The sequence below is a fragment of the Caretta caretta genome, chromosome 1 (assembly GCF_965140235.1).
Source record: "Caretta caretta isolate rCarCar2 chromosome 1, rCarCar1.hap1, whole genome shotgun sequence".
Classification (NCBI taxonomy): domain Eukaryota; kingdom Metazoa; phylum Chordata; order Testudines; family Cheloniidae; genus Caretta; species Caretta caretta.
Window position 1 is genome coordinate 258,870,758 of NC_134206.1, and position 24,664 is coordinate 258,895,421.

Here is a 24,664-nt window from a genome sequence, read left to right on the forward strand (position 1 = left end):
GGGTGCCTTATGTTTGCATTTGCATATTTTAAGCTTGGGAAGGCAAAGAACACTAAGTTTTCACGAGCAAATATTTGCATATTTTCCCCTCGTTCAAGCAGATAAAGGGTTTCAGTTCGCTATTGCATTCCCCAGGAGATCAGGGAGCATCTAATCTGTTCACATCTCTCTGCATTTTTGTGTGTTTGGTTCTCCTGCATCAAGAACTGTTTAGAAACCACCCCCAGCCTGCAGCCTTGACCCATGCTCCAAACAATTCAGAAGCGAAGGCACATGCCATGTGCCTGCGTGGGTTTGCCATTCACCTTATCGGAGCTGCTGTTTTACCATACGGATCGTGTAAACAATGGCTTCCTGAAAATAGCTGAGAAGGATATCAAGTGCAGGCTGTGTAAGCAGCACAGCCTTGTAACGTGCCCTCCCCTCAGTGAGGCTGAACCCCTCCACGTGGCCCTTTTCATCTCTGCAAAGTTCTCTTCAACAAAGTTACAGCAGCAGGGTATGGTCGAGCAGGGAGTAGGTACAGCTCAGTGACTGTGTGGGTGCAGACTGTGGCTTAGTGGGGGTACATAGGGTGTTGTGTTGTGAGTATATTTTCAAGGTCAGTAATCAGAGCCCTGCTTTAAATACACACACGCATGCGCATGCTGGCAAGCGCACACACACATTCTTGCAGTGCCAGCAGAACGGGGTCCTTTTATTTCTAAGCACCCTGACTATGATCAAATACAAGCAGGAAAGAGGCATTGCAGGGGCTGCTGGAAGAGCTGTGGCCTCTGCTAGACTTGCAGCTCTAGTCTCTACGTGATAAGAATGAAACCCTTTGTGTGGCGGAGGGTTTGATGGCACCCTTATCTCTGTTTCTCTGCAGCCAGAATAGAAAAATCCATTTCCACGTCTGATTAGAACAAATCCCCCTGAACATGTCCAGAATTCAACTAGCTGCTGTGCATGACTTCAGCCCCTATCTTTCCCAGAGCCAGCCCACTGCAGGGCCCAAACCAGAAGGGATGCACAGGGCCAGCCACATGAATGCAATTAGCAATTTGCACACGGCAGCACAAGCAGACTGCAGCTGTGAACTCAGCAGTGAGAGGAACAGGGGCAGGTAGGGCTGTGGGACAGAACTAGCTGAAATTTTTCACTCCCCTACCCCCTCAATGAAAACCAGCCTTTTCATCAACAAGGGAAAGTTCTGCAGACAATTTTTTATTTTAATTTTTTTTCTGACTTTTTGAAAAAAAAAAAAGATTTGTTTTTCATTTTCTATTTGTTCCCCCTAATCCATGAATCTGGCAAAGGGTTTCTACTTCATCCTATGGCCCAGGTGGCATGCATAGTACATTGATAATATAATTGACAGCCAGGGATCCCTCCCTCCCCAAGCCAGGAGCTAGAGCAGTCATGTAGCCAGTCTAAAAGGAGATGGGAAACCTTCATGTGTCTGCTCTCCATGTACTCTGAGCTGCCTCTCTCCTGCTGTGTCCTCTCCCGGCTGTTACACTCATTCCACTCATTGCTCAGAAATAAGCCATCAGCTGCCTCCCTTCCCAGAAGTCCAATGCCATCTTCACTACTGTCTTCCAGCAGTCCTTTTTGCTTCAGAATTACCCAGCATTGCCCTTGCTGTGATACCACCTAATAGCAGGATCAAGACATCTACCTATTTACCTCTCATAATGACAGGTTTCAGAGTAGCAGCCGTGTTAGTCTGTATTCGTGAGCTACAGCTCACTTCATAAGCTTATGCTCAAATAAATTGGTTAGTCTCTAAGGTGCCACTAGTACTCCTTTTCTATTTACCTCTATCATTGTGGAATCTAGGCCCTTTCCTCTCCAGTACCTGTTGTCTCTTATACCATGCCATAGACGGGAGCTCTGGAAGATCGTCATGGTTTGGTGGGGATCTCATGATCCCGTCTCTTCCTGGTGACCAGATGACAGCTGGAATTCTTTCCACAGTCAGAATGGCCTTTTTGGCTAGCCACTGAGATTGGCTAACTCCCTGCAATTGCTGTGGGTTTGCTCCTTAGACTGCAGACTGCATTAGAGTCCATGAGAGTGTATCTCTGCATGGATTGAGCCTCCAGAGATATAGGAGAAAGGAGGGGACATGAAGAGTCACCACAACAAGTGATTTACAAGGAAAGAGATCAGATGCTAAGGCCCTGAAATCTCACGTTGTGATATATACCTATCTTTATACGTGCACCCCTTTCCCAGCCAAGCAAAGGGAATGCATTTCACCAAAGAGAGTCTTGCAATATCTGGCACAAGGGTGGATGCTTCAGGAATCAGAAAAGGGGATTTGTGGGGATTACTCTTCACTCATGGATTGTCTGGTACCAAGACACTGGGTTCAAAGAGAAGAAACGATGGGCCTGGGGTGGGGGGAGGGTTATTACTCACAGAGAGTCCAGTGCTGGGACTGCAGGGTTAGGGGTATCAGCCCTAACCCCACCCCCAGTCACAGACAATCCAGCACCAAGACAGCTGGGTCAGTATCTGTTAACCCTCCTTGACAGCCAGTCCAGCTGGAAGACACCCACCCTAGTACACTCCTTGCCCAGCCCTGGCTGCTTTCCCTGGGCTTGGGTATCGCCACAGTGACCAACAAGTTCTCATTTAGCCACATATTGATTCTGAGTGAATTTGTTCCTCAGGAACGTGATTCCATTGTGCGGCTGATCTTACCATTCAAGCCTGCTTTCTCTGCTGTTCCCACTGCATTTTTCTACCCTGGCTTCAAATCTGTTCTGTGTTTTTGGTCTTGTGGCTGCTCCCTACGATGATACAACTAGCCCCTCACAGTCTTGCCCCCTCCCTCTCGGAGATGCCCCTTGAACTGAAAAGTATTTCTGCCCCAGAGAGACACCGTTTACATATCCCGCAGGATCTTCCTTATCTCTTGGAGCACTTTCTCCTTTTGGCTGGTCTTTAACACACACACGCCCACGCTGCCTCCAATTTCCCCAAAGCCGCCCCTGGAGGAAGGTGCCCAGAATCCTACCGAAGACTCTGGATTTAAAGTCGCTCTTACTGATCGCTGTATCTTAGCAACAGCATTTATAGAAAAGTTCAAGATATGGGGAGAGGCATTTATCAGAACCTGCAGGAATGGAGCAAGGGAGAGGGAGAGATGCTCACACATACACCCCCATATGTAGCCACCTCTCCACCACACACATGCAGATAAATCCACCTTCGTACCCATGCGCTCCCACCCCTGTACAGACACCCCACGGACACTGCCAGAGACAAATCAACCCCCTGCACCCATACAGACACCCCCACAGAGACAATCAACCCCCTGCACCTGTACAGACACCCCCACAGAGACACCCAAAGACAAATCAACCCCTGCACCTGTACAAACACCCCCACAGAGACAAAATCAGTCCTTGTACCTGTACAAAAACCTCACATACACACACCCACGGAAAAAACAGTCCCGAACCCCTGTACACACACACACAAATCTGCCCACCATACAGCTATATGGGCATTACCATATTCTCAAAAATTCACTCCCAGTATGGTTGCCAACTTTCCAATTTTTTAAAAACCAGACACTACAGCCTCCTCCCAGTCGCTCGCTCCACTCTCCCATGGGACTCGTCTGCCACCTGCAGAGCGGGCTGGGAGGAGCTGACATGGAGCCTGCCTGCTTGCCCAATTGGGGCATGGCAGGGCAGGGGACAATCAGGGGCCCAGCAGAGGGGGGTGTCAGTCCCTGGAGCAAGAGTGAGGGGACATGGGAGGGTGGAGCGAGCCCCAGCTGAGAAGGCGGTACCTACCTCCTCTCCCCCGGAGCTGGGAGCCAGTTCTTAAGCTTCTCTCCAGTCCATCAACTGAGCTTTTCCAGCAGCAGCTGCTCTTCCCACCCACCCGGCAGCGGAGGCTGGTCAGTGCGGTAACCGGACTTTTGGTGTCCAAAACCCCCAGACACTGCACAGGTCCTCTTTTGACTGGACTTTCCAGTCAAAAGCCAGCCACCTGGCAACCCTAACTCCCACACAGCTGCCCCCCTGCCCACAGCCACCCCCGTTTTTCACACATGTGCCCTCATCCTCCCAGCACAATCATACGCACACCACACAGACTGATCCTTTGAAATTGTTCACGGGGTCCTAAATCTTTATGTCTATTCGTGATAAGATGGAGGAGGGTGGTGGAAATTACAGCTTGCAGAACGCCCTGCCCCCAACCCGTGGCCTCTTGGTCTTCTTCAGTCGTCCACCAGGGCACAATAACACCATGAAACCCTGGGATCTCGAGATGGGGAAGGGTGTGTCTCATACTCTGCTCCACTGTCCTAAACCAGCCCTATCAGAACAGTCTGCAGGTGGGACGTGAGAACCCTTTAAAGAACCAGGATATTCCATGCAGTTGAGACAGTATCAGATCATACAGGAGGTGGGGAGCTGTCCCCAAGAGATACTAGAGCAGCTGGGGAGGACAGTGGGAAGGGATAGCTCAGTGGTTTGATCATTGGCCTGCTAAACCCAGGGTTGTAAATTCAATCCTTGAGGGGGCCATTTAGGGATCTGGGGCAAAAATTGGGGATTGGTCCTGCTTTGAGCAGGGGGTTGGACTAGTTGACTTCCTGAGGTCCGTTCCAACCCTGATATTTTATGATTCTATGACAGCCCTAGGGGGCAGACTTTATGTGTTTGTTGGGGGGTGGGAATTGTTCCCATGATCCTGCCCCAGAGTGTCTGGTTCCCATGGACACTGGAACAACTTGGGCAGTGACGAGGGCATTAGAGTAATTGGCAACCACTCATAATACTCTATGTGGGTTATAGGGGGATTCAGTGCTGGACTCCTCTCTGTAGCTCCCCACCCCCGTCTGCCCTTATCCAGTCCCCCTTCCGAGCCCAGCCCAGTTGCTGTTGCCCCACGCCTCCCACAGGGATTTCTGAAGTCACAGGAGGCGCTCTGCCCTTCCCGACACTCCTCGAGCTCGCCTCATCTTCAACCTTAGACCTTAGACCTTGCTGCCTCGCAGTCCGCAACCCCCCACAGATACAGACTGGAGTGTCCAGGAGACTGAGGGACAGAGCCTCCCCCTTCCGTTCTCTACAAATAACTGATGTGCAGTGCATTGGGTTTATCACAGCTCCCAGGCTCCTCCGGGAGTGGCTTCTGCTCACTGCCTCCTGCTGCTGCACTGGCCAGGGGACACTCCTGTCTGCCATTGCCATTCTGGGCAATCTTGCTGACCCCGCTCTCCTCCGCTTCCTCCTCCTCCTCTTCCGTCTTCTCTGGGGGGCGTGCCTGGCTCTGCACCTCCTGGCTCTGCACCCGGCGGGACGGCCTCAGGATGGCCCTGCGGAAACCCTGCTTGAACCGGTAGGAGAGGAAGCCGTAGATGATGGGGTTGGCGCAGCTGTTGGCGTAGGGCAGCACCACGACGAGGAAGTAGACCCCGAAGAGAGACGGCTCCTCGGGCAGCGGGCAGACCACGTTGATGATGTTGAGCACGTAGAAGGGAAGCCAGCAGAGCACGAAGACGGCCACCACAGCCACCACCATGCGAGTGACCCTGCGCTCTGACCGCTTGCGCTTGGCCGAAAGGGCCCGCACCCTCCGGCCGGAAGAGCGGACCTTGACGACGATGAGCAGGTAGCAGAGGCAGATCACTAGCAGCGGCCCGAAGAAGCCCAGCGCGGCCGTGTAGATGATAAAGCCAGCTCTCCACATGGAGGCTGGCTCGGGCCACTGGATGTGGCAGGTGCTCATCCCCAGGGGGACGTTCGAGAACACCACCACCGGCAACACCACGACTGACGACAGCACCCACACCGTGGCGCTAACGGCCTTGGCCACGCGGGCCGTCCGCCACTTTGACGATTTCCCTGGGTGCACCACGGCCAGGTAGCGGTCGACGCTCATCACAGTCAGGCAGAAGATGCTTGTGAACTGGTTTATGGCATCCACGGCCATCACCAGGCGGCACATGAAGGAGCCAAAGGGCCAATAGGAGAGAGCATTCTGCGCAGCCAGGAAAGGCAGCCCCAGCATGAACAGCTCGTCCGCCAGCGCCAGGTTGAGGATATAGACGTTGGTCACCGATTCGCTCACCGAGTGGCACAGGACCACGTAGATGACCAGGGAGTTCCCAACCAGCCCAACCACGCAGACAATGAGGTAGACCAGAGGGATGAGGACTCCGCTGACATCCATGCCCGGGCTGGCAGCTGTGGATAGGTTCCCCGGGGTAGAACTTGCCCAGCTGGTGGAGATGTTCCCCTCCTCAGAAGCCACAGGAGTGGGGAAGGCGAAAGCAGGAGAGTCCATGGCAGAGGAAGGATGGGGCGATCTCCCACTGGGTCAGCTGGAGAGTTGGAGGCAGGAGGAGAGGAAGAAGAAAGGTATTTACACTTTAAAAGTCAGAGCCGAACAAGCCACAGATAAAACAGCAGGCATAACGACACGTGGGCACAGCCACAGGTGGGAAGAAGAGGGGGGTTCAGATGCCAGAGTCTCTGGAGCACATGGGAGAATGTCAGATGTGACCAGCTGTTTAAGAACCACCATTGGGTGATCGGGACCAGCAGGAAAATGGCCTGGTATACAGCCAAGGGACTTCCCAGGGGAAAGAGACCAAGGGAGCAATCACAGGCCTCCGTTTCCTATTGAAAATGGCTCAGGGACTGGTGAAGTTAGTTTCAGGGGGCCTGCTTCTCATGTATGCTGAAGCCTCTTTACACTGGCCCAGGAGCATATTCCTTACGTCTATCCTGGGGAAGAACTCCCAGGCAGGGTCCCTCAGTGAAGCTGCCCCACCCAGACCTTGCCTCCACATTGCCTACGTGCTCTCTGCATCAACACTGCTGCCTGGGCAATTGGACCAGGACATTATTGTCCACCCCCACCACTGAGGCTGAGAAATCCCCTTGAAGTCCAGAGCAACTGTCAGAGGCTTGGCTTAGTGTCCTGGAAGAAGGAGAGGCAGGTTTGCATCATCCCTGCACATGAATAAAGGAGGAGATGGAGTATTTATAACATTCCCATTGGAGGCAGATGGCGTTATACATCCAGCGACCACCCGCTCTCACTCTCCCTGCACCGCAGCAGCAGCTCTCAGCCTTCTCGAATCCAAGTCCCTAATGGAAGGGGACGTCCCTGCCTTACCACTCCACAGCACCAAAATAAACTTCAAGGGCTCTTAATCTTTTGATGCCCAATTGCCCATCACATCAGGCTTTGGCATGGAAACGCTTAGAGTGAACCCTGCACAAACAGGCAGCTTGTGTGTGTGCCAGACCTCCACTGACAATGGCAGAGATTGAACATGGGACAGGAGGGACACGATTCTTTGCGGCGGGGCTGGGGCCATGTGGGAGCCGCAGCCCAGCACAGGGCAAAGTGTGGAGACACAGCCTCTTGCCCCAAGCTATGCCAGAGGCTTCTATGGTGGCATGTCTGCGATGCTCTTGGATTAGCATCTGGAAGAGCCCCTCTGAGATTTCAAATGGCAGCCCCATGCCTTTGTCACCCTTTGGTGTGTTGATCCCACTGCTTGGTTAGCTCCTCAAATAGCCATATTGTAAGTGGGGACGACTTGCATGGAAGGGGATGGATGCTTAGCCCCAGGAATAGATGGCACCTTTCCCACCCCAGTCTCACCTGAGGGTCTGGGCCGGGAGACCCCTCAATGTTTCAAAGCTTAGCCCAGCTTTTCCCTCGTAACAAGGGCTGGGAATCTCAAAGGACATGATTTCCAATCCTACCCATCTCCAGCAGTTCAGAAATTAGCTAAGAACTATTTTCCCTCATGGTGTTTTTCAAACAGTACAAAACCAGGGCAGGCAAAATTTGATATTAAAAATCTAAAACATTAATCAAACTTCTGGAAGCCTCAGGCAAAGTCTGAGGTTTGGGCTGGTTCTTATCATATCGGAATGTGTTGTGATGAACCTCTCAGATACACCTCCTCTGGTCACCACCGCGCCTCCCGTGTTTCACACCTTCTACTTGTGCCCACATTCCAGCAGACACCCTCTGCCCTGATTCTCTACCAAACACAACTAGGACATCCTTACGTTATCCTTGTTATCTGTGTTGAATGAGCTTCTGGTTTATGACAGGGATAGAGTGGAAATGCCCAGAGAGGGAGCTGATCAGTTTAGGGAAGTCTAAGGGGGGTGTAATGGGATGAAATTGAACAATGGGAAGCTCAGGTTTCCTGACAGTGAAGTCCATTGGACTGTGGAATAACTTTGCAATGGAAGCCCCATCACTTGGGCCACTTAATACGAGGCAGGCAAAGCCCTGAGAATACACTGCAAGGGGCTGCCATGCGCTGGCGGGAAAGATGGACTGAATAGAAAGCTTATCCTGCATCTTGGCAGGGGGTTAGACTAGATGATCCCTGAGGTCCCTTCTAACCCTCTGGTTTTATAATTCTATGATTCAATCCTTTCCAATTTCTAACCTTTATGATTCTTTGAACTCTTCTCCAAGCTTTTCCAGAGCCTTCTCAGTGGTGTATATACATGTTCATTTTTTCAGGGGAGTGGCAGGCATGGGGGCCAGGTAGAGTGATAGAGGGTATGTCCCCACTGCACAGTAAAGCCCAGGTCTGTGGGACCTGGGCTTGTGGACGCAGTGTTTCCAACCTCACACTTGAGCATCCACCCTGCATTGTATGCCTGAGTTTACAATTGCTGGCCCCAAGTCTTACAGCTGTGTTAACATGTCCATATTGCGCTACGCAGATCTTCTGACTCAGGTCAGTGACTTGACCTGCCTCCCCACTGCACAATGACAGGGCTTGGACCTGAGTCTCAACTGGACTCAGGCTCTGACCCACCCAGGTCCTGAATGCTTGCTGACCCAAGGCAGGCTGATTTGTGTGTGGACGGAAGGGGGCTTGGGCTCAAACTTGAGTCAGAGCCCAGACTTAGTGTGCCATGTAGACATACCTAGAGAATAGGAATAGGCTGATGGCAGGAAGTAAGGAGTGTTGAAATCTAAGTCCCATAAAGAGCAGCAGGTAGAGGCAATGGATCTCAGTGGGCGCTCTGACTGCAGGCATGGGGATCATGGGAGTATTGGTGTGGTTGGACCTCTGGGAGGGGGGTGCAGATGTGGTGGACCCAATGAGGCTGAGGAAACTATTGAGGTATAGGATCAAAAACCTGGTTACTTAGCTTATAAGCTCTTTGGGGCCAGGACTTTTTGTACTGGGGCACCTGATGGGGTCTCTAGGTACTGCAGTAATGCAAATAAACAATAACAGTGGTACGAGTGTGTTTGTGCTGAGGGGTTGGGGACCCAGGGAGGTGGGGGTTTGTGAGGTAAATGCCAATTTCTATTTTTATCTAATAAATCCAAAGTCTTTAGGAATAAGAAACCTTTTTACTCCACATTGTCAGTGGGAAATGAGGAATCAGAGGGAGAAATTGGGGGGAGGGAAGGGAATCACCCAAGTATAGATCAGCTTTGTAAGTGATGGGAAACCCACCTAGAATTCCCTGCAACAATGTACATAGCATCCCTCTCGAATCCTGCACCTTCTCCGTCCCTCCCACCTTGCCTTGCCCCCATTCATTCCTACTCCAGTTCATGACTCTCTCACCCCCTGCACTGGGTACAGACACCATGGCCGTCGCCAGCCCCCAGTCTGTGGGGACGGAGCAGGGCAGGGGAGGCAGCAGGTTCCATGTGGGGGGACGGCAGAACCAACTTCTGCACATGAGAGCGCCTGGAGGAGAGGGCGGAAAGAGGAGGCAGATCTGCCTGGTACTTACGCGTCAATGGAATTTACATGTTCCTCCACGCGCAGGGAGAATGTGTGTCATATTGTTTCTTCTCCTTTAAAAACAATTTCCCAATGAAATCTCTGTGTGGTTTGAGTCCTTGAGGGGCTGGAATTGCTTGTCACACTTCTCTCCAGAGGTGCCTGCTGCCCTCACCTCTTCTGCTGTTCCAGAGGTGGTGGGACTTTTCTGCCTTCCTCCAGCACTGCCTCATCTGGATGTTCACACTCTCCCATCTGGTCTCCAGGGCTTGCCTGCTGCAGGGACCAGATCCAGCTCCCAGCACCGCTCAGGGGAGCCAGGACTCACCTCTCCAGCTCTCCACCCACTGAAGTGGGGGCTTGGTGGACAGGGTTAGGTATATCAAGCGTGTCAGTTACTCCCGGGAATGATCCCATCAGCCAATCAGCATAGACTTGGTGGGGTGGGGGGGAGAGAGAGCATGAGAATAAGAGAGAGAGAATGAATGGTAGGGGAGGGAGAACGGGGAGAAGGAAAAGAGGGGAGTACCAGAGTGATTATGATGGAGAGAGAGAGGGAGGGAGGGAGAAAGGAAGAGGGGGAGGGAGAGAGAGAACAGGAATGAGGGGGTGGTTGTGACAGATGGTGACGGAGGGCAAGCCAGACACGGAGAAGGAATGAGGGGGAGTGGAGGAGAGTGAAAGCAGGAAAGGAGAGATGCAGAGAGCGGCTGGGTGCTGTGAGAACGCAGTGCAGGGGAGGCAGGCTGGATGGAGCAGGTGGCTGAGCCCTACTCTCTAGGGGGAGTTTTTCTATAGGGCCGCAGGCGAGGTGGGGGATTACGGACGTGCAGCAGAGGAGTTCCCTGCCCCAAGGGGCTTACAGTCTAGGCAGGCACAATTGGTGCCCTCAGGGCTTCATCATGATCACAGCGCATTGGTATATGTAGGGGTCTCAGAGGGGGGGCATGAACCCCAGCTTCCACTGCCACCCTTCTCTCCGCCTCTGTCCCACAAGCATCTCCAATAGGACAAGGGAGGGTGAATGGGGGAGTAGGGATCTTTCTGTCTCTACCACCTACCTATCTGAGGGCACATTCCATTTCCCTGCTGGAGCTCTCCTAGGGAACGAGACCCCCCCTTCCTCTGCCCATTGCCTCACCTCAGCAAACAGGTGATCAGATCTCGGGCTCAGAAAGGGATTGGCTCCAAGGGGAGAAATCCAGCCCCCTCTGCAAACACTCCCTCTGGATAAAAACAATAACCCCACATTGCCAAGCATTGTTCCTTCTGCGGGCCTCCCACTAATGGCTTCTCTTTCCCTGGCTCCTTTCCTCACCTCCTTCATGAGAGTGATTTCTGTTTGTTTCCTATTCCTCTCTGGGGCGCATCTGAGATCCTGCTGGTTGCCACTTCCCACCTTCAATATCTGAGCTCCTAGGGCCAAATTCGGACCTGATACAAATGGGCACAAGTGCAACTCCATCGACTGAACATAAAATCACAGAAATGTAGGGCTGGAGAGGACCTTGAGTTGTCGACTCAAGTCCCGTGTCCCATGTGCTGAGGCAGGGCCAAGTAAACCTAGAGCATCCCTGACAGGTATTTGTCCAACCTGTTCTTAAAAACCTCCCGTGATGGGGGATTCCACAACTGCCCTTGGAAGCCTGGTCCAGAGCCTAACTACCCTTGTAGTTAGCAAGTTTTTCCGGATATCGAACCTAAATCTCCCTTGCTGCAGATTAAGTCCCATTACTTCTTGTCCTACCTTCAGTGGACATAGAAGACAATTGATCACCGTCCTCTTTATAACAGCTCTTAACATAGCTGAAGACTGTTATCAGGTCCCTGCACCGCAAGTCTTCTTTTCTCAAGATTAAGCACGCCCAGTTTTTTCAACCTTTCCTCATAGGTCAGGTTTTCGAACCCTATCCTCTTTGTTGCTCTCCTCTGGACTCCCTCCCATTTGTCCACACTTTAGGAAAGAACTGGACACAGTTCCCCAGGTGAGGCCTCCCCAGTGCAGAATGGAGTACGACAGTTACCTCCCATGTCTTACATACAACACTCCTGTTAATACACCCCAGAGTGATATTAGCCTTTTTTTGCAACTGCATCACACTGCTGGCTCATATTCAATTTGTGATCCAATAAACCCCAGATCCTTTTCTGCAGGACTACCGCCTAGCCTGTTAATTCCCATATTGTAGTTGTGCATTTGATTTTTCCTTCCTATGTGTAGTACTTGGCACTTGTCTTCATTGATGTTCATCTTGATTTCAGAGCAATTCTCCAATTTGTCAAGGTCATTTTGAATTCTAATCCTATCCTGCAAAGTGCTTGCAACCCCTCCCAGCTTGCTTGCAGCTTACAGTTTGGGATCCCAGTTCTGGGCTCTGCTGGAACCTTTTTGTGTCAGCTGAGCTGCAATAAAAGGACCGCAATGCTGGCTTAGGCCTGGTTTACACTTAAAATGTAGATCAACATAGCTATGGCGCTCAGGGGTGTGAAAAAGTTATTTGTTTAATTTATCGATTAGTTCCCAAACCTCCTCTGCCGACACCTCAGCCTGGGATGAGTCCTCAGATTTTAAGCCACTCTCATGATTTGTTGGGGGGGTGGGGGAGGCCTGCCTGACTCATGAGTTTTGAAAGCTTGGGGTTGGTGATAGATTCTGGTGTTTACACCCCCCATACATATGTGTGTGTAGGGAACTTGAGACCAGACTCCACTGTGTTGTGCCTACCGCACTCACACCAGCTGTGACTTGGGCCCAGGCACTTCATCTCGCAGTGCAGGCATCTGCGGAGCCCACCGCCACTGAATGTTACCAGGGGTTAATGCATGAAACATAGTGCCACAGGCTGTCTCTGAGGTGCGCCTTGCCTCTGAGCTACCCCTGAAGTAACCTGAGGAACTCCCCACCACCAGGGTTTAACCCATGGAATTTTCTGTTACAGACCTTAGCTGACATTAACCTGTGAAACTCTTTGTTGCAGAGTGGAAAGCTGGTTCAATCCAGTCCCCCTGCCCTTTCCTATTACTGCCTCTGGATTTTTCTTTACCGTTTGCTTTGTCCTGAACCCTCCTCCAGCTCGTTAGACTCCTGGTAATGGGGGTGGGGAGAAGGGAAGCCTGGGTGAGCCAGGATCTGCAGTGCTCGGGAGAAGTCTGCTCGGGAATCTGCCCTAACAGCCATCACGTAATGTTGCTTTCCCTATTCTTAGCAGCAGCCAAGGCTCCTGGCGCCCCTGCAGTGAATCAGTCACCCAGGTGCCGTCAGCTGCAGATTCCATCGCCCTGCTGGGGCAGCTCTCATCTGTTGGATTTCAGCAGATCAGTGGGCTATTTGCCTTGGTTGATGACTCATCCCCACCTCGCCCCCCACTTCCCGCTTACCTCTCTGTATGTCTGGCTATGTAAGTGAGTGCCAATGTATGTATAGGTGTGTGTATGGGTGTAGGCATAAGTGATGGTGTGTACAGGTCCGTTGAGGAAAGTATGTAAGCTCTGACAGACCGTATTAGCAGGCGCTCTAGAGGATCCATAAGTTCAGGTAGTCCTAGGCTCCCTTCCTGTGCCCCTCACAAAAGACTTGCTAGCCTTACCTTTCCTCTGCCTTTGGGGAAGAGGCTTGCCTGGGCTCTGTCAGGCTAGGCCCTTTGGCTGATAGGTCCCTGAGGAGAGGAGACTTTCTCCCACAGAAACAGGCAGATCTGAAGGAAGGTTAGCAACAGCTAAATGCAGGCACATACCAGCTCAGCCAGAGATAGGAGGCCACTCCCTTTCAGCTGACACTGCCTTCAGAACCCCCCACCACCGTCCCCAGCTTGAATCTCAGCTGCGGTGACGCCCAGCCAGTCTGACGGCTGCAGGAGGGATTCCGCTGGTTGGCTGTGGTCCCTCCGAGTGTCCAGAGATGCCACAGCCAGCATGGTGCAGCCACAGCATCAAACCTGGACAGCCAAGCTTGCAGCGAAGTGCCAGAGAAGGGACACAAGACACCAATGGCAGGAAGGTACAGTTGGTTTATTAACTCTCATTCCCTACACAGAAATTGACGGGAGGAGGGAGGGAGGTTGTGCAAATGGACAAATGAGTGCTACAGACCCATATTGGTCCTTCTAGGCAGCAGAAACAAACAAGCACTGTGACCACCAAGCAGTACCAAGGTCCAAGACGCTGAAACCTTCAAGCACTGTTACATCAGCAGAGCCTGGTGTCACGAGCGAGCTGGGGACTGGGGCTGGAATCTGTGTATGGAATAACAAGAGGAGGCAGGTTGTGACACCAGTTCGTACCCTCCCATCCTGCCTTCCCCACCTCATCCATCCCTCCCATTCCAGCCCAGCTGTGGTGTGAGGAGAGAAGAGAGCCTTTTTTCTCCCTCACCTGGCCCTGATCAGCTCTGTCTCCTGTCCCTGGCCACTCTGTGCCTCTCTCCTGCCTCCCTGGGGTCTTATGTGGAGGGTGGGGGAAGAGCAGGGGAAGCAATGTGAAGGGGGAGGAGAGGCAGCGGCTGCCTGGTAATGGACAGTTACAAAGCAGCCCCTAGTGGCCAAGCAGGAAAATTGCAGGGGGAGGGGCTTTTTTGCTGTTTTCCGTATATGTCGAGTTGATTTTTAAGGGGAGGGGCTTAAGCTCCACACCCCCCACAACAGGTCGCCCCTGTCTCCAAGGAAGCACTGAGGTCCCAGATCAGAGGCAGGTTTGGGGGTCCCATTGGGGGAAGCTGGCAACAGCAGCCTCTCTTCAGGGTAGAGTCAGGAAGTTCATGAGAGTGGTGCGGCAGGAAGGGGAGTCCTGCAAGGGGTCTTCTTCAGGGCAGAGGGCTCCCCCCAGGCAGCATCAGGGTCCTTTCAAGGGAGAGAAGGGGCGAGGGGGTTATCGACAGAGACAAATCCCCTTAGTGCTGATAGACTGGGGTCTGGAGGGGAGGGGAGCCCTTTTTCACCTACCCCTAGAGGAGGCTGCACCCCCGTTTTTTTGGTCTGGTGGGCTGGGGACAGAGAACCGCTCGGATCGCCTCGTCAAACACCGTTTTCAGGCCACGTTGCGTCAGCGCCGAGCACTCGAGGTATTTCACAGAATCTGCCAGGAGAGAAGACTGCACCATCACTGGGAAGAAATGGGAGTGAATCCAGGAGGTCCCCAGCCCAGCCCTGCAACTCTGAAGGGTCCTCACCCAGAAGAGACGCCATCAATGAAGAAATCTCAGGGGCCAATGTCAGCCAGAACAGATGCATCCATCTGTCTCTCTCTGTCTGTCTGCTCTGGCCCCCGACACTGCCGTGGCTGAGCATCTCACAATAAGTAACACATCAATCCTCACAACACCCCTGTGAGGTAGAGCAGTGCTATTACCCCCATTTCACAGTTGGGGAACTGAGGATCAGAGAGACTGACTTGGCCCTAGCCCTGCCAAACCTGCTTCACAGCCATGTGAGACAGATTTGATGGATCCCCAACCCTGGTCGGGCTGTCAAGATACGTGGCCAGGCTGGTGGAGCGGAGAGCATCCTCGCTCTGAGAGGGGAGGATGAGGTGGCTGTGTGGAGAATGGGAGGTAGGTTGGGGGCGAGTGCTTGTGATTCGTCCCTGGGGGAATGGCTGTGCTTCACTGACTAGCCCGCTCTTCTCTGAAATCCCAGCTGAAAACACCCCATTTCTCCCTACCTTGTGCCTCTGCGTCTCACCCTCTCCTCTCACCTAGCTACGTCTCGGGTTCAGGGGCTACACGAGGCAAGGAAGTGCTGTACCGTGCAACGGAGCAGGGGAAAGAGACACACACAGATGAACAAAAAAGGATGGGGCAGAGCTACCATCTTCCCCGAGTCACTCGCACAAACGCCAGATCACGGGGACAGGAAGAGGAAGCAGCGGTTGGGTCTCTCTGAGACAAATTAAAGACCTCACTGTCCCTCCTACTTCCGGACTTGGGGAGGAGGGTTCTGCCAGCAGAGCAGCTGTGGCTTTCACAGAAAAGACTGACCAGCTAGAAGAGGCCGGGGAGGGGTAGCTGGTGGGGGATGTGTCAGCAAAAGATCCTGGCCAGAAGAGGGGCAGAAGACAGGGAGCTGAGGGGTCGGACCCCTCACAAAGAGTGTCACAAAAAGAAAAGGCCAGGCCTGCCCTTCCAGAGCCCCCAATACCCTGTTCTGTCACACACCCCTTGGCATTTCTTCCAGGTGCCTGGTAGCAGCTCCCACTCAGCTTCATGGGATCCTGCCCATGTTCCCCATCCCCTGCCAAGGAAGCGCATGCCAAACTGGTGGAGAGCTTACACACACACACCCGTCCTCTCCCCCAGCGGCCTCGGCGTATTGCCAGTATGGCCTTCTACCTACCGATCTCCTTGGCCAGCGCAAGGCCCTGCGGGTATGTGATGGGCGACAACTTCTTCTCCTTCAACTTCTCGATCGTATCCTTGTCATCACGGAGATCCAGCTTGGTGCCCACGAGGATGATGGGGGTGCTGGGGCAGTGGTGTCGGACTTCAGGGAACCACTAGAGGGAGGTCGAGAATGGGCCGGGAGGAGAGAGAGAAAGACACACACCCACACACCAAATAAAATCCAGCTGCCACTGTTTCCTCCTACACTGTCCTGTGTGGTAGTGTGGACAACTGCAGCCAGACTCCAATCAGCTCCATGGTGGGGTCCAGAGGCAAAGCCCCTGACAAGAGAGCCCAAAGTGGGACTTCCCTCCCCCGGAGCTGAGACACCGGAGCGGCAGAAGGGAGAGAGCTATGCAACAGCCTCAGGCTTCGCCCCCAGCTGCCTCCCTCCCCTTTGGGTGGGAGCTGAAAGTTGCGGGGAAATACACTGTTGGTTCCCACCCCGCCCCAAGCTGAATGTTGGGGGAACGTATTCCCATGCCCCAGAAACTACCCACGCATAAGAGCTGTGCTGAGCTGGTCTTGGTTGAAAGTTGCCCCCTGAACGTGCAGGCTGCAGCAGTGAAAGCTGCTGGGGCCAGGGCAGTGAAGGGGCAGGAGTGGGGGGCGGGTGCTAAGGAAGCACCCAGGTGAGAACGGGGAACAGTGTGTTACCCACTCTCATGTCCTGGAGCAGCACAGTTGGTGGGCCCTAGAATCTAGCCCGGTTTGTTCGTTAATCTCTCTTGGACAACCCAGAGGCTGTGGTAGGCCAATATTCTAGCTACTCCTGAGAGAGACACAAAGAAAAATAGCTCTCAGGATCCAGCTAATCCATCAGCTGTTACCGCCCACACTCACTGCACAAGCGTTCCTTTTTCAAGGCCAGTGTCTATTCGTGCGGCTCTCGCTGGCTCCTTGAGCTGCACATGGCGAGTTAGTGCCTACCTCGGCCCTCTGCGCACAGATACCTCCACCCCAGCCACGATGCGCTTACCTTGGCGCGGACGTTTTCATAAGAGGCCGGGCTGACCAGAGAGAAGCAGATCAGGAAGACGTCCTGTAAGGACACAGCAGCATTCGAGGATTAGGCTGTGCACGTCGCCTTGCGTGAGGGGGACCCCTCCCAGCAATATACTGGAGCATTCTGTCCAGCATTGGAGTGGGGGTGGGCCGGTGAAAGGTGCTGGATTGACAGCCCTGGAGACTCAAGCTCTCTTGTTATCCCCCCCCCCAAAGGTACCGCACCATGCACTTTCCCTCCATCCCTCCCAATCTGTGCAACTCAGTCCTGACATTTGTGAGCCGCCTGGAGGGGAGAGAAGGTTGTTCAGTCTCCTGGCGCAGCCAGCCCTTGGTAACAGCTGATGCTGTTACTGAGGGAATCTATCATTGCTAAGTGTGGCGGTGGAGCTTTTGTGATGTGGACTCCTGTCCTACTGGGAAATGGACTGACGCCCCCTCACTCATTTCCCACAGATCATCAACCAACCATCAGATGGGGATGGTTTTGGTCTCTGCCAAGGTGGGGCCAGATTCAAACTGGTCACTATAAATGCAGGAGTGAGACCCAGTGGGTACTTGGGTACTCAGAAAAATACTTCTCTGGTGGCCCCATCACTGCAGGATTTAAGCTTTAGTTTAAAAACAACAATTCTGAGCCTATGTTTCTAGCCCTTCCAAGTTGTGAAGGAAACCTGCTGAATGTGAACTGATACAGTGTTGTCTTCCTGAATCTGCAGCCGGACTGCCTGGGGCAATAGCACTAATGTGTGTTGACTCTGAATCCCACTGATGACCATATCAACACAATTAACTATTTCACTCCTGATTGTTTTAGCAGCCTGTGGATGGAGCTTGAGTAAAGTACCACCATCCCCACTTCTTAAAGGTAAGAAGCTCTGTTTCATCGACTCGGAACGCTCCAGTCTCACAATCAGGACACAAGAAGACATGAAAGTCTCCATACCCCATTTGCAAATCCCCAGAGTCATTCAAATCCTGTGAGAGACACCTTAATGCTGAATGATACCGTATGATATTTAGATGGCTCTCCAAAATATTCCCCATAATCCCTGCACCCTTTTGGACCCCCAAATGCATGCATATAAAATAATGGGGATGGGGTCTTCGGGGGCTGGTGAGCTCTGAGAGAGGAGCAAATTAAGAGTGGAACTCTAGCTCCATCACAGGCCAATAGTAAGTCCGACTTCTCCAGCACAGGGAGGAGATGTTGCCAAGGGAATGTGCCCTGGATGCAATGAGTGGGGGAGCAGGGCACAGTGAGAAATGACCCACCGTCTGCGGATAGGAGAGGGGTCTTAACCGGTCATAATCCTCCTGTCCAGCTGTATCCCACAGCCCCAGGTTTACGGGCTTGCTGTCAACCATCACGTTGGCGGAATAGTTATCGAACCTGCAACGCAAAGAGAGAGAGAGAGTCGGTTCCTCAAACAAGGGAGAAGAGAGCTCAGGGGGCAGGAGGCCATGGCCACAATGCGCCTCTTCCTCATGCGCCCGGGAGGGAAAGAGACACCCCCCTGCAGAGCTCCGATGCTGCTGGCTCACCGAATGCCTGCACCCATCCCACCGCAACCTACCTCCCCATAGCCCAGCTGTCCCGAAATCCTTCCCAGCTCCAGCTTCTCCCACTGCCTTTGGGGCTCCATCCTGCCTGCGAAGTCCCAATCTCTTACTTCCCCTCAAGTTCCCCTCGCCAAGCTCTCCCCACGCCCCACTCCAGCTCTGTGCTCTCTAAGCCTTCGTCTGCACCCTTTTGTTTTAGAAGCCAGATTGCCCTCTTAACCAGATTCACGCCATCCGCCTTCTCTGTATCACACAGGACCGTGCTCCCTGCCAAACCCCCACTGGAACTGGGTCAGGACGCCATGGCTTGCACCCCTACTCGTACAAAACATGCTGTGGTATCTCTAATGCCTATAGCCAGTGAGGCTTTCCTGTCTTGGGGCAGAGCGTCCCCTGGCACCGTGCTGGGACACAGGGTCACTGGCAGCACAGAGAACAGTTGCCACCCACACAGGTGCTCCTCGTAGGTCTCCCATCCTGACCCCATTTGTTATATTTTTCCCTATGCAGAGAGCAACCACAAGCTCTCAGTCTAAAGTGAAGGAAAAAAGCAACAAGAAAGAACCAAAGTAAAGTCCCCGTGAGGGAGCACACCATGTGCATGTCTCCTCTGGAACAGGCAGCCCCAACTCAGAGAACAAAATGGCTGCCTCTCTCGGCACACAGGGCAGGGGTCCTAGATACGAACCGGTGTGGTGCACAGCAAGTAGAAGGAGTTGCACAGCTACACGCACCACACCGTTTGGCACGCAGGAGGTGACAGTATCGCAGCACAATCCGGCTGCCAAGAAGAGGCGGCTTCTCGTGGCCAAAAGCTCAGCTCAAACTGACCGTGCCAAAGGGCGAGGATTTCAGGTGCTCCCAGCCCTGTCTGCACAGTGATTTATATGCAGCTTCCCAGGACACTTTCCTTTGCTACTGTAGTATAACAGCAACACACACCTGGCTCTTCCAGGGAGCTGGAACCCCAAGGGCCAGATTCTGACACCCTTACCCCCACACACAGGGAGTAGCCCCAGTGACTTCAGTGGGACTTCTTGTGCAGTATGGTGCTATTCACTGAGAACAAGGGCACATGCCAGCGGTGGTGAAGGGAGAGAAGAACGTCAGCTTGCACCATCCCTAATCAAGAGCTGCTAGTAGCCTGTGCTTGGGGCCATCCTAAATTGCATCCCCGATTCAGTGGCCCCTAAAGGAGTTTGCAGTGGTGCAGATCTGTCCTGGCCTTGCACCTTGCTGCCTGGACATGCTCCTTGCATCCTTTACCCTGTCCCCTACAGCTAGGGTTCCCCCTGAGGCAGCACAGAATTGGCTCTGCACCAGGTATGAAGGCTCCCTGTGCCAGGGCTTATGTCTTCCTTGTGGTCCCTTTAGGTCAGGCTTCCTGGTGTAAAGGAGTCACAGGGCAATGATGAAGTGGGCCCCTTGTCCCTTTCACAGCTGGTGAAATGAAGGCTGGGACTATCCAGATGCCGGACAACCCCATAGCCTACAAATGAACAGCTTTCTGGTGTCGAGACTTGACCCAGTACTGACTTATGGGTGCAGAGAGCTGGTCCTCCTGATGGCTGTGTGTTCCTCTGCCCTCCTGCTTGCCCTCTGCCTGGCCCCCAGCCCTCCATCTGCTGGATACTCACACAGTGGGGATGTATTCGCCTGGGAAGGCATTGGTGGTGTAGCTGATGAGGAGACAGGTTTTACCCACAGCTCTGGAAGAGACAGAAAACACACTCAGGATCTGTTACTGTGATTCCTGCTGGGGGGGAGGGGGGGATATATCACGCCTTCCCTGGCCAGAAAGCCAGACATAGCAGAGGGCTGGAGGAGAAGAACAGAGAAACCAGATTCCCAGCCCTAATCACTGCACAAGCAGGGTTAGAGTGTTAGAGGGAAAGGGAAGGACAGAAGATGTTACATTGCTCTAGTGTTCTTCTAGTCTGAAAGCTGAGGCATTTTACAGACCTTACACAGGGACCGCTCAGCTGAAATGCAGCCGTTCTGGGGTAGAGCACAGCAGCTGCTTTTCAGTGCACAGCAACAAAGAATTTCTGACAGGAGACGGAGGAGTATATGTGTCCGTTTGATACAGCAGTGACAACGTAGAGTAACAGAATGCAATTGCCCAGATGGCACCCCCGACAGGACAGCACCTTCTAATGCCACACTGGGACATGGCGTCAGTACGTGGGAAAGGACACCTCACGCTGTATGCGCACGGCACCATGTTGGCTTTCCTGAGGCTACCTACCAAACGTCATCGCTCGCTCCTTCCAGCTGACATGGCACTCGTGAGCTGGGCTGCCAGCAGCGAGGCTGCTCTTGGGGCTTCTGAGCAAGCAGCCAAAGCTTCCTCCCCCCTCCTCCCCTTCTCCTCTCATAGAGTCATAAGGTTTAAAGCCAGAATGGGCCATCAGATCATCTAGTCTGACTTCCTGTATAACACAGCAACTAGACACCTGCGGCTGGCCTGTGCCCGCCAACTCAGACTCACAGAGCAGAGCTGTTTCTTTGCTGTGTAGACTTCTGGGCTCGGCCTGGAGCACAGTGGGAGGGTCCAGAGCCCAGGGTCCAGCCTAAGGCCAGAAGTCTACACAGCAATGAAACAGCCCTGTAAGCCTGAGTCGGCTGGCACGGGCAACTATGGGTTTTTCTTTGCTGTGCAGACCTACCCTTGCAGGCCACCAGCACCACCCCTCTTTCAATGGAGCATCGTGGAGCACTAGGTGGCCAGAGCCACAACACATCCCAACCCATCCCAACCCCAGAAGAGAATGCTAGTGTGAGAGAGACCAGGCCAAAGGGACTTCAAAGAAATGCAGGGAGAGCAGGGACTCGAACCTACATCCCCCACAGCCTGAGTGCTCAAACCACTAGGCTATGGGATATTTGGGGGAAACCAGGCTCTCTTTGTGTCCAGAAATTCCATCCTGGACCCGAGACAGCGTTTCAATGAGTTGGTCACACAAAAAAAGGTTCCACAGAAAAGTTTCCAACCATCTCTAGTGAAGGGCAAGGGAGCCAACTGTGAAGGAAAAAAGAGATTACAGAGAGGGAAAGGAATCACAGCCAGGATAAACAGGGGAAGGATGGCCTAGTGGCTAATGGACTGGCCTTTCCCAGCTCTGACTCGCTGGGTGACCTTGGGAAAGTCATATAACCTTCCTGTGCCTCCATTTCCCCATCTGTAAAATGGAGATAACAATACTGACCTGCCGCCCAGGTGGATTGGCAGCACCTTAAAGCAATGGAATTAGCAGAGTTCTGGAGGAGGGTTATAGGGTTATTGTGCTGGGGGCCGGTTACGGGGATAGAGCCGTTGAGCTGAAGGAGGGATATGGGGCTAGCAGAGCTATGGGGGAGGGTTATGGGATTATTGTGTTGGAGGGCAGTGATGGGGTCAGTGGGGAGGGATATGGGGCTAGCAGAGCTATAGGGTTTATGGGGTTAACAGTTATGGGGGAGGCTCTGGGGGTGGTAGAGTTATGGGGCAGAGTACTGGCATTGTGTTGGGGGGTTAGCAGAGTTCTGGGGACAGGTTGTGGGGCAACTGTGGGGTTAGTCCCAGGGTGTTTCCTGTGCAGGTGGTTTCAGGCTCTGTAGCCCTTAGTTTCTGGTCTTTACGGTATTTTTCTGGCAGGTACCAACATTTGTTTGGGGTTTGCTCTGTATTTCTTTGTCCCTCCCCCACCCTCTCGCCTGCCCCTGCCTTCAAGGTGGTTTCTATAATTTGATCGTTTGTTTGCAAACTTCCTCCTGGGGCCAGTTGAAAGGAGGAAGTGACTGCGGGGTGCAGGGCCTCTGTAAATGTCACTTCATATGCTACCGATAGCTGCCCCAGATAACAGCATCACCAGCTCCTAGCCTGGAAGTGGTTTAACCCTCACAGTGCCAGACACTACTCCCGCCTCGTAGATGCTCTCCTGGGCCCTGGCTGCTTGTCTCTTAGTGCCCCTGCAGGGGCAGTAGCCCACTGGGGCCCGCCTTGAGGAAGCTCCTGCTGTTGAAGGCCTTGGCCGGGCCATATCCACTGACAGCAGGGTGCACACTGGCCAAGCAATGGATAAGCCAGGCTATGATTATGCTGTGCTCAGTGCCCAGGGTTTCATTGCCTCACATACCTAAGGCAGACGGAGGGCATGGTGTGTCTCAGGGACGAAGGGGAAAGGAACATCTCCTCCCTGCTGCGTCCATGGGAGTCCCACTCAATGATCTCCTGGACAACTCATGGAAAGAGCATAGGTTCTGAGATCCGCAGAAGAGGACCCACGGCGCTATCCATGCATCACTGCCATGTGTCAGTCACCCACACCGATGGCTTGTGGCGTGGCCCAGTAGAAGGGAAACCACAATTTCCCCCACTGTGTGTTAAACCTGACTCCCGTTCTACCAGCAATAGCTGCAGTGAGGGAGGCACTGTAGAGGCGACACCTTCATCTAGGGGAGATTGGCCAACCTACAAATAGTTCGTGCTTCAGTGGGCCTTGTACACCTGCCCCGGAAAATGCCCGTCCCCCATCCCGACATAACGCATGACCTCTGTCGCAGGCTGCCCTCCTGCATGCCCTGCCTGGCAGAGAAAGAGAGCGAAAGCAGTTCAGAGGAAGTCAAAAGCAAAGAAGGTGAAATGTCACCAAGAAACAACCTTCCCCCTTCTCTGCCCTCCCCTCCCCCACCAAAAAATAGAAGGGTACGTACCCATCTCCCACCACCACACACTTGATGGCCTGCATTTCTCTGGCCTCAAGGAGGAGGGCGGCTCCTGGGGCAGGAGGAGTCAGGCAGAGCTAATGCTCTCAGGTGACCAGAGGAAAGACCTGTACAAATGTAATGTCAAATCTAGCGTTGAAGGGAGCAGCAGACCGTGGGGAGGGAGGAAGTGGAAGAGAGAATGTTACTTAACCCTCCCTTTCCCATCAGTCCCTCCCCTCTGGTAGTCGAGGCCACTGGCTGAAGGCGGGGCATGTGCAAGCAAGCAGTTTGAAAGACAGTTTCATGAGCCAGATGACTCAAGTAATTTCTTTTCTATGCTTCCTGTCCCCCAGCTTTGAGCAGCAGGGGGTGCTGTGCTGCCTCCAACCAGGGGTTCAATTAAGGCAAAGAAAGAGGGAACACCATTCCCGCCCCTTTGCAGAGAGCAGAGGGTGGGGTCCCCCTTTTCTTCCTGTCTTCCCCAGTGCTCCCTTTCCTCTCGGGCGGGTGCAGTGAGGACTCAGCAGTCAGGGTAATCTGCTGTGGGTGCAGGAGGAGGAGCCAGCTCCTGACTGAGGAGTTTCAGGGCCTCCCAGTTGTCAGGTGAGAGCGGTAAAGAATCACAGAGAAAGCTGAACAAGGAACTTTACTAGAATCAGGAAAGCAGCGTTATCCCTACTGCTACTCTGCCTCTCCCTCTGCTTCACTACTCAGCTTCTGCCTCAAACCTTCCCCACTCCCCCTCCTGCCCGGCTTGCTACTGTGAAGAAACAGCACACGTATCCTCATACTCACCCATACGTGAAGCAGCAGTAGCAGCTCCTGATGGAGGAAGAAGAAGTGTCCCAACCTAGACAAGTCTCCTATCCATCTCCTTTCACCTAAAGGAAGAGCTATCTGTCCCAGCTACGTTTTTATACTGTGCCAGTCACTGTAGTATCTAAGTGCCTCCTTGGCTAGCTTCATGATATATGGAGACCCAGTCCATCTCAAACAGGAGACTGTTATTAAACAAGTCAGCTACAACTACAGTACAACCAGGCTTCCCTGCAGCTTGAGCCCCAGCTTGGTCTCCTTTGTTTACCAGGAACTACTTCCCTGCCTGGAATCCTATACAATCCACAGAGACATCTAGTGGCTGAATAGCATAACTGCAAGTGAACATATCATTACATACCCCCTTCCAGCCACTTTGTCCTGTGATCCTGAGCAGATGGTCTCCCTTCCATCCAATCTGCTTGCATTATTCTTAAACAAGGGACCCCCAGCTGGCTGGAAGGGAT

General features: G+C 53.1%; 2 protein-coding genes across 5 annotated transcripts; both read right to left on the reverse strand.

Moving 5' to 3' along the window:
* Positions 1–1,188: 1,188 nt before the first annotated feature.
* SSTR3 (somatostatin receptor 3) lies at positions 1,189–10,417 on the reverse strand. The gene is made up of 2 exons (XM_048833220.2): positions 9,762–10,417; positions 1,189–6,340 (listed from the first exon to the last, which is right to left on the reverse strand). The coding sequence occupies exon 2, from the start codon at positions 6,301–6,303 to the stop codon at positions 5,083–5,085; it is 1,221 nt and encodes a 406-aa protein (XP_048689177.1). The 5' UTR covers positions 6,304–6,340; positions 9,762–10,417; the 3' UTR covers positions 1,189–5,082.
* Positions 10,418–13,738: 3,321 nt separating this feature from the next.
* RAC2 (Rac family small GTPase 2) lies at positions 13,739–24,396 on the reverse strand. Of its 4 annotated transcripts, XM_048833431.2 has the most exons (8): positions 24,177–24,396; positions 23,388–23,506; positions 20,330–20,401; positions 18,405–18,522; positions 17,104–17,166; positions 16,078–16,237; positions 14,689–14,821; positions 13,739–13,983 (listed from the first exon to the last, which is right to left on the reverse strand). In XM_048833431.2, the coding sequence occupies exons 2-7, from the start codon at positions 23,420–23,422 to the stop codon at positions 14,691–14,693; spliced, it is 579 nt and encodes a 192-aa protein (XP_048689388.1). In that variant the 5' UTR covers positions 23,423–23,506; positions 24,177–24,396; the 3' UTR covers positions 13,739–13,983; positions 14,689–14,690. The 4 variants fall into 4 exon arrangements, with proteins under 4 accessions (XP_048689388.1, XP_074979793.1, XP_048689405.1 ...); XM_075123692.1 differs by lacking the exon at positions 24,177–24,396 and having other exon boundaries at positions 23,388–23,596; XM_048833439.2 differs by lacking the exons at positions 13,739–13,983; positions 24,177–24,396 and adding an exon at positions 13,992–14,586 and having other exon boundaries at positions 23,388–23,598.
* Positions 24,397–24,664: the final 268 nt, after the last annotated feature.

Coding starts and splice junctions, on each gene's coding strand:
- SSTR3 (XM_048833220.2), bottom strand. CDS start 6,303: ATGGACTCTCCTGCTTTCGCCTTCCCCACTCCTGTGGCTTCTGAGGAG.
- RAC2 (XM_048833431.2), bottom strand. CDS start 23,422: ATGCAGGCCATCAAGTGTGTGGTGGTGGGAGATGG. Junction 18,523..20,329: donor GGCGAATACATCCCCACTGT/GTGAGTATCCAG, acceptor TTTGCGTTGCAG/GTTCGATAACTATTCCGCCA. Junction 16,238..17,103: donor ATGAAAACGTCCGCGCCAAG/GTAAGCGCATCG, acceptor ACCTCCCTCTAG/TGGTTCCCTGAAGTCCGACA.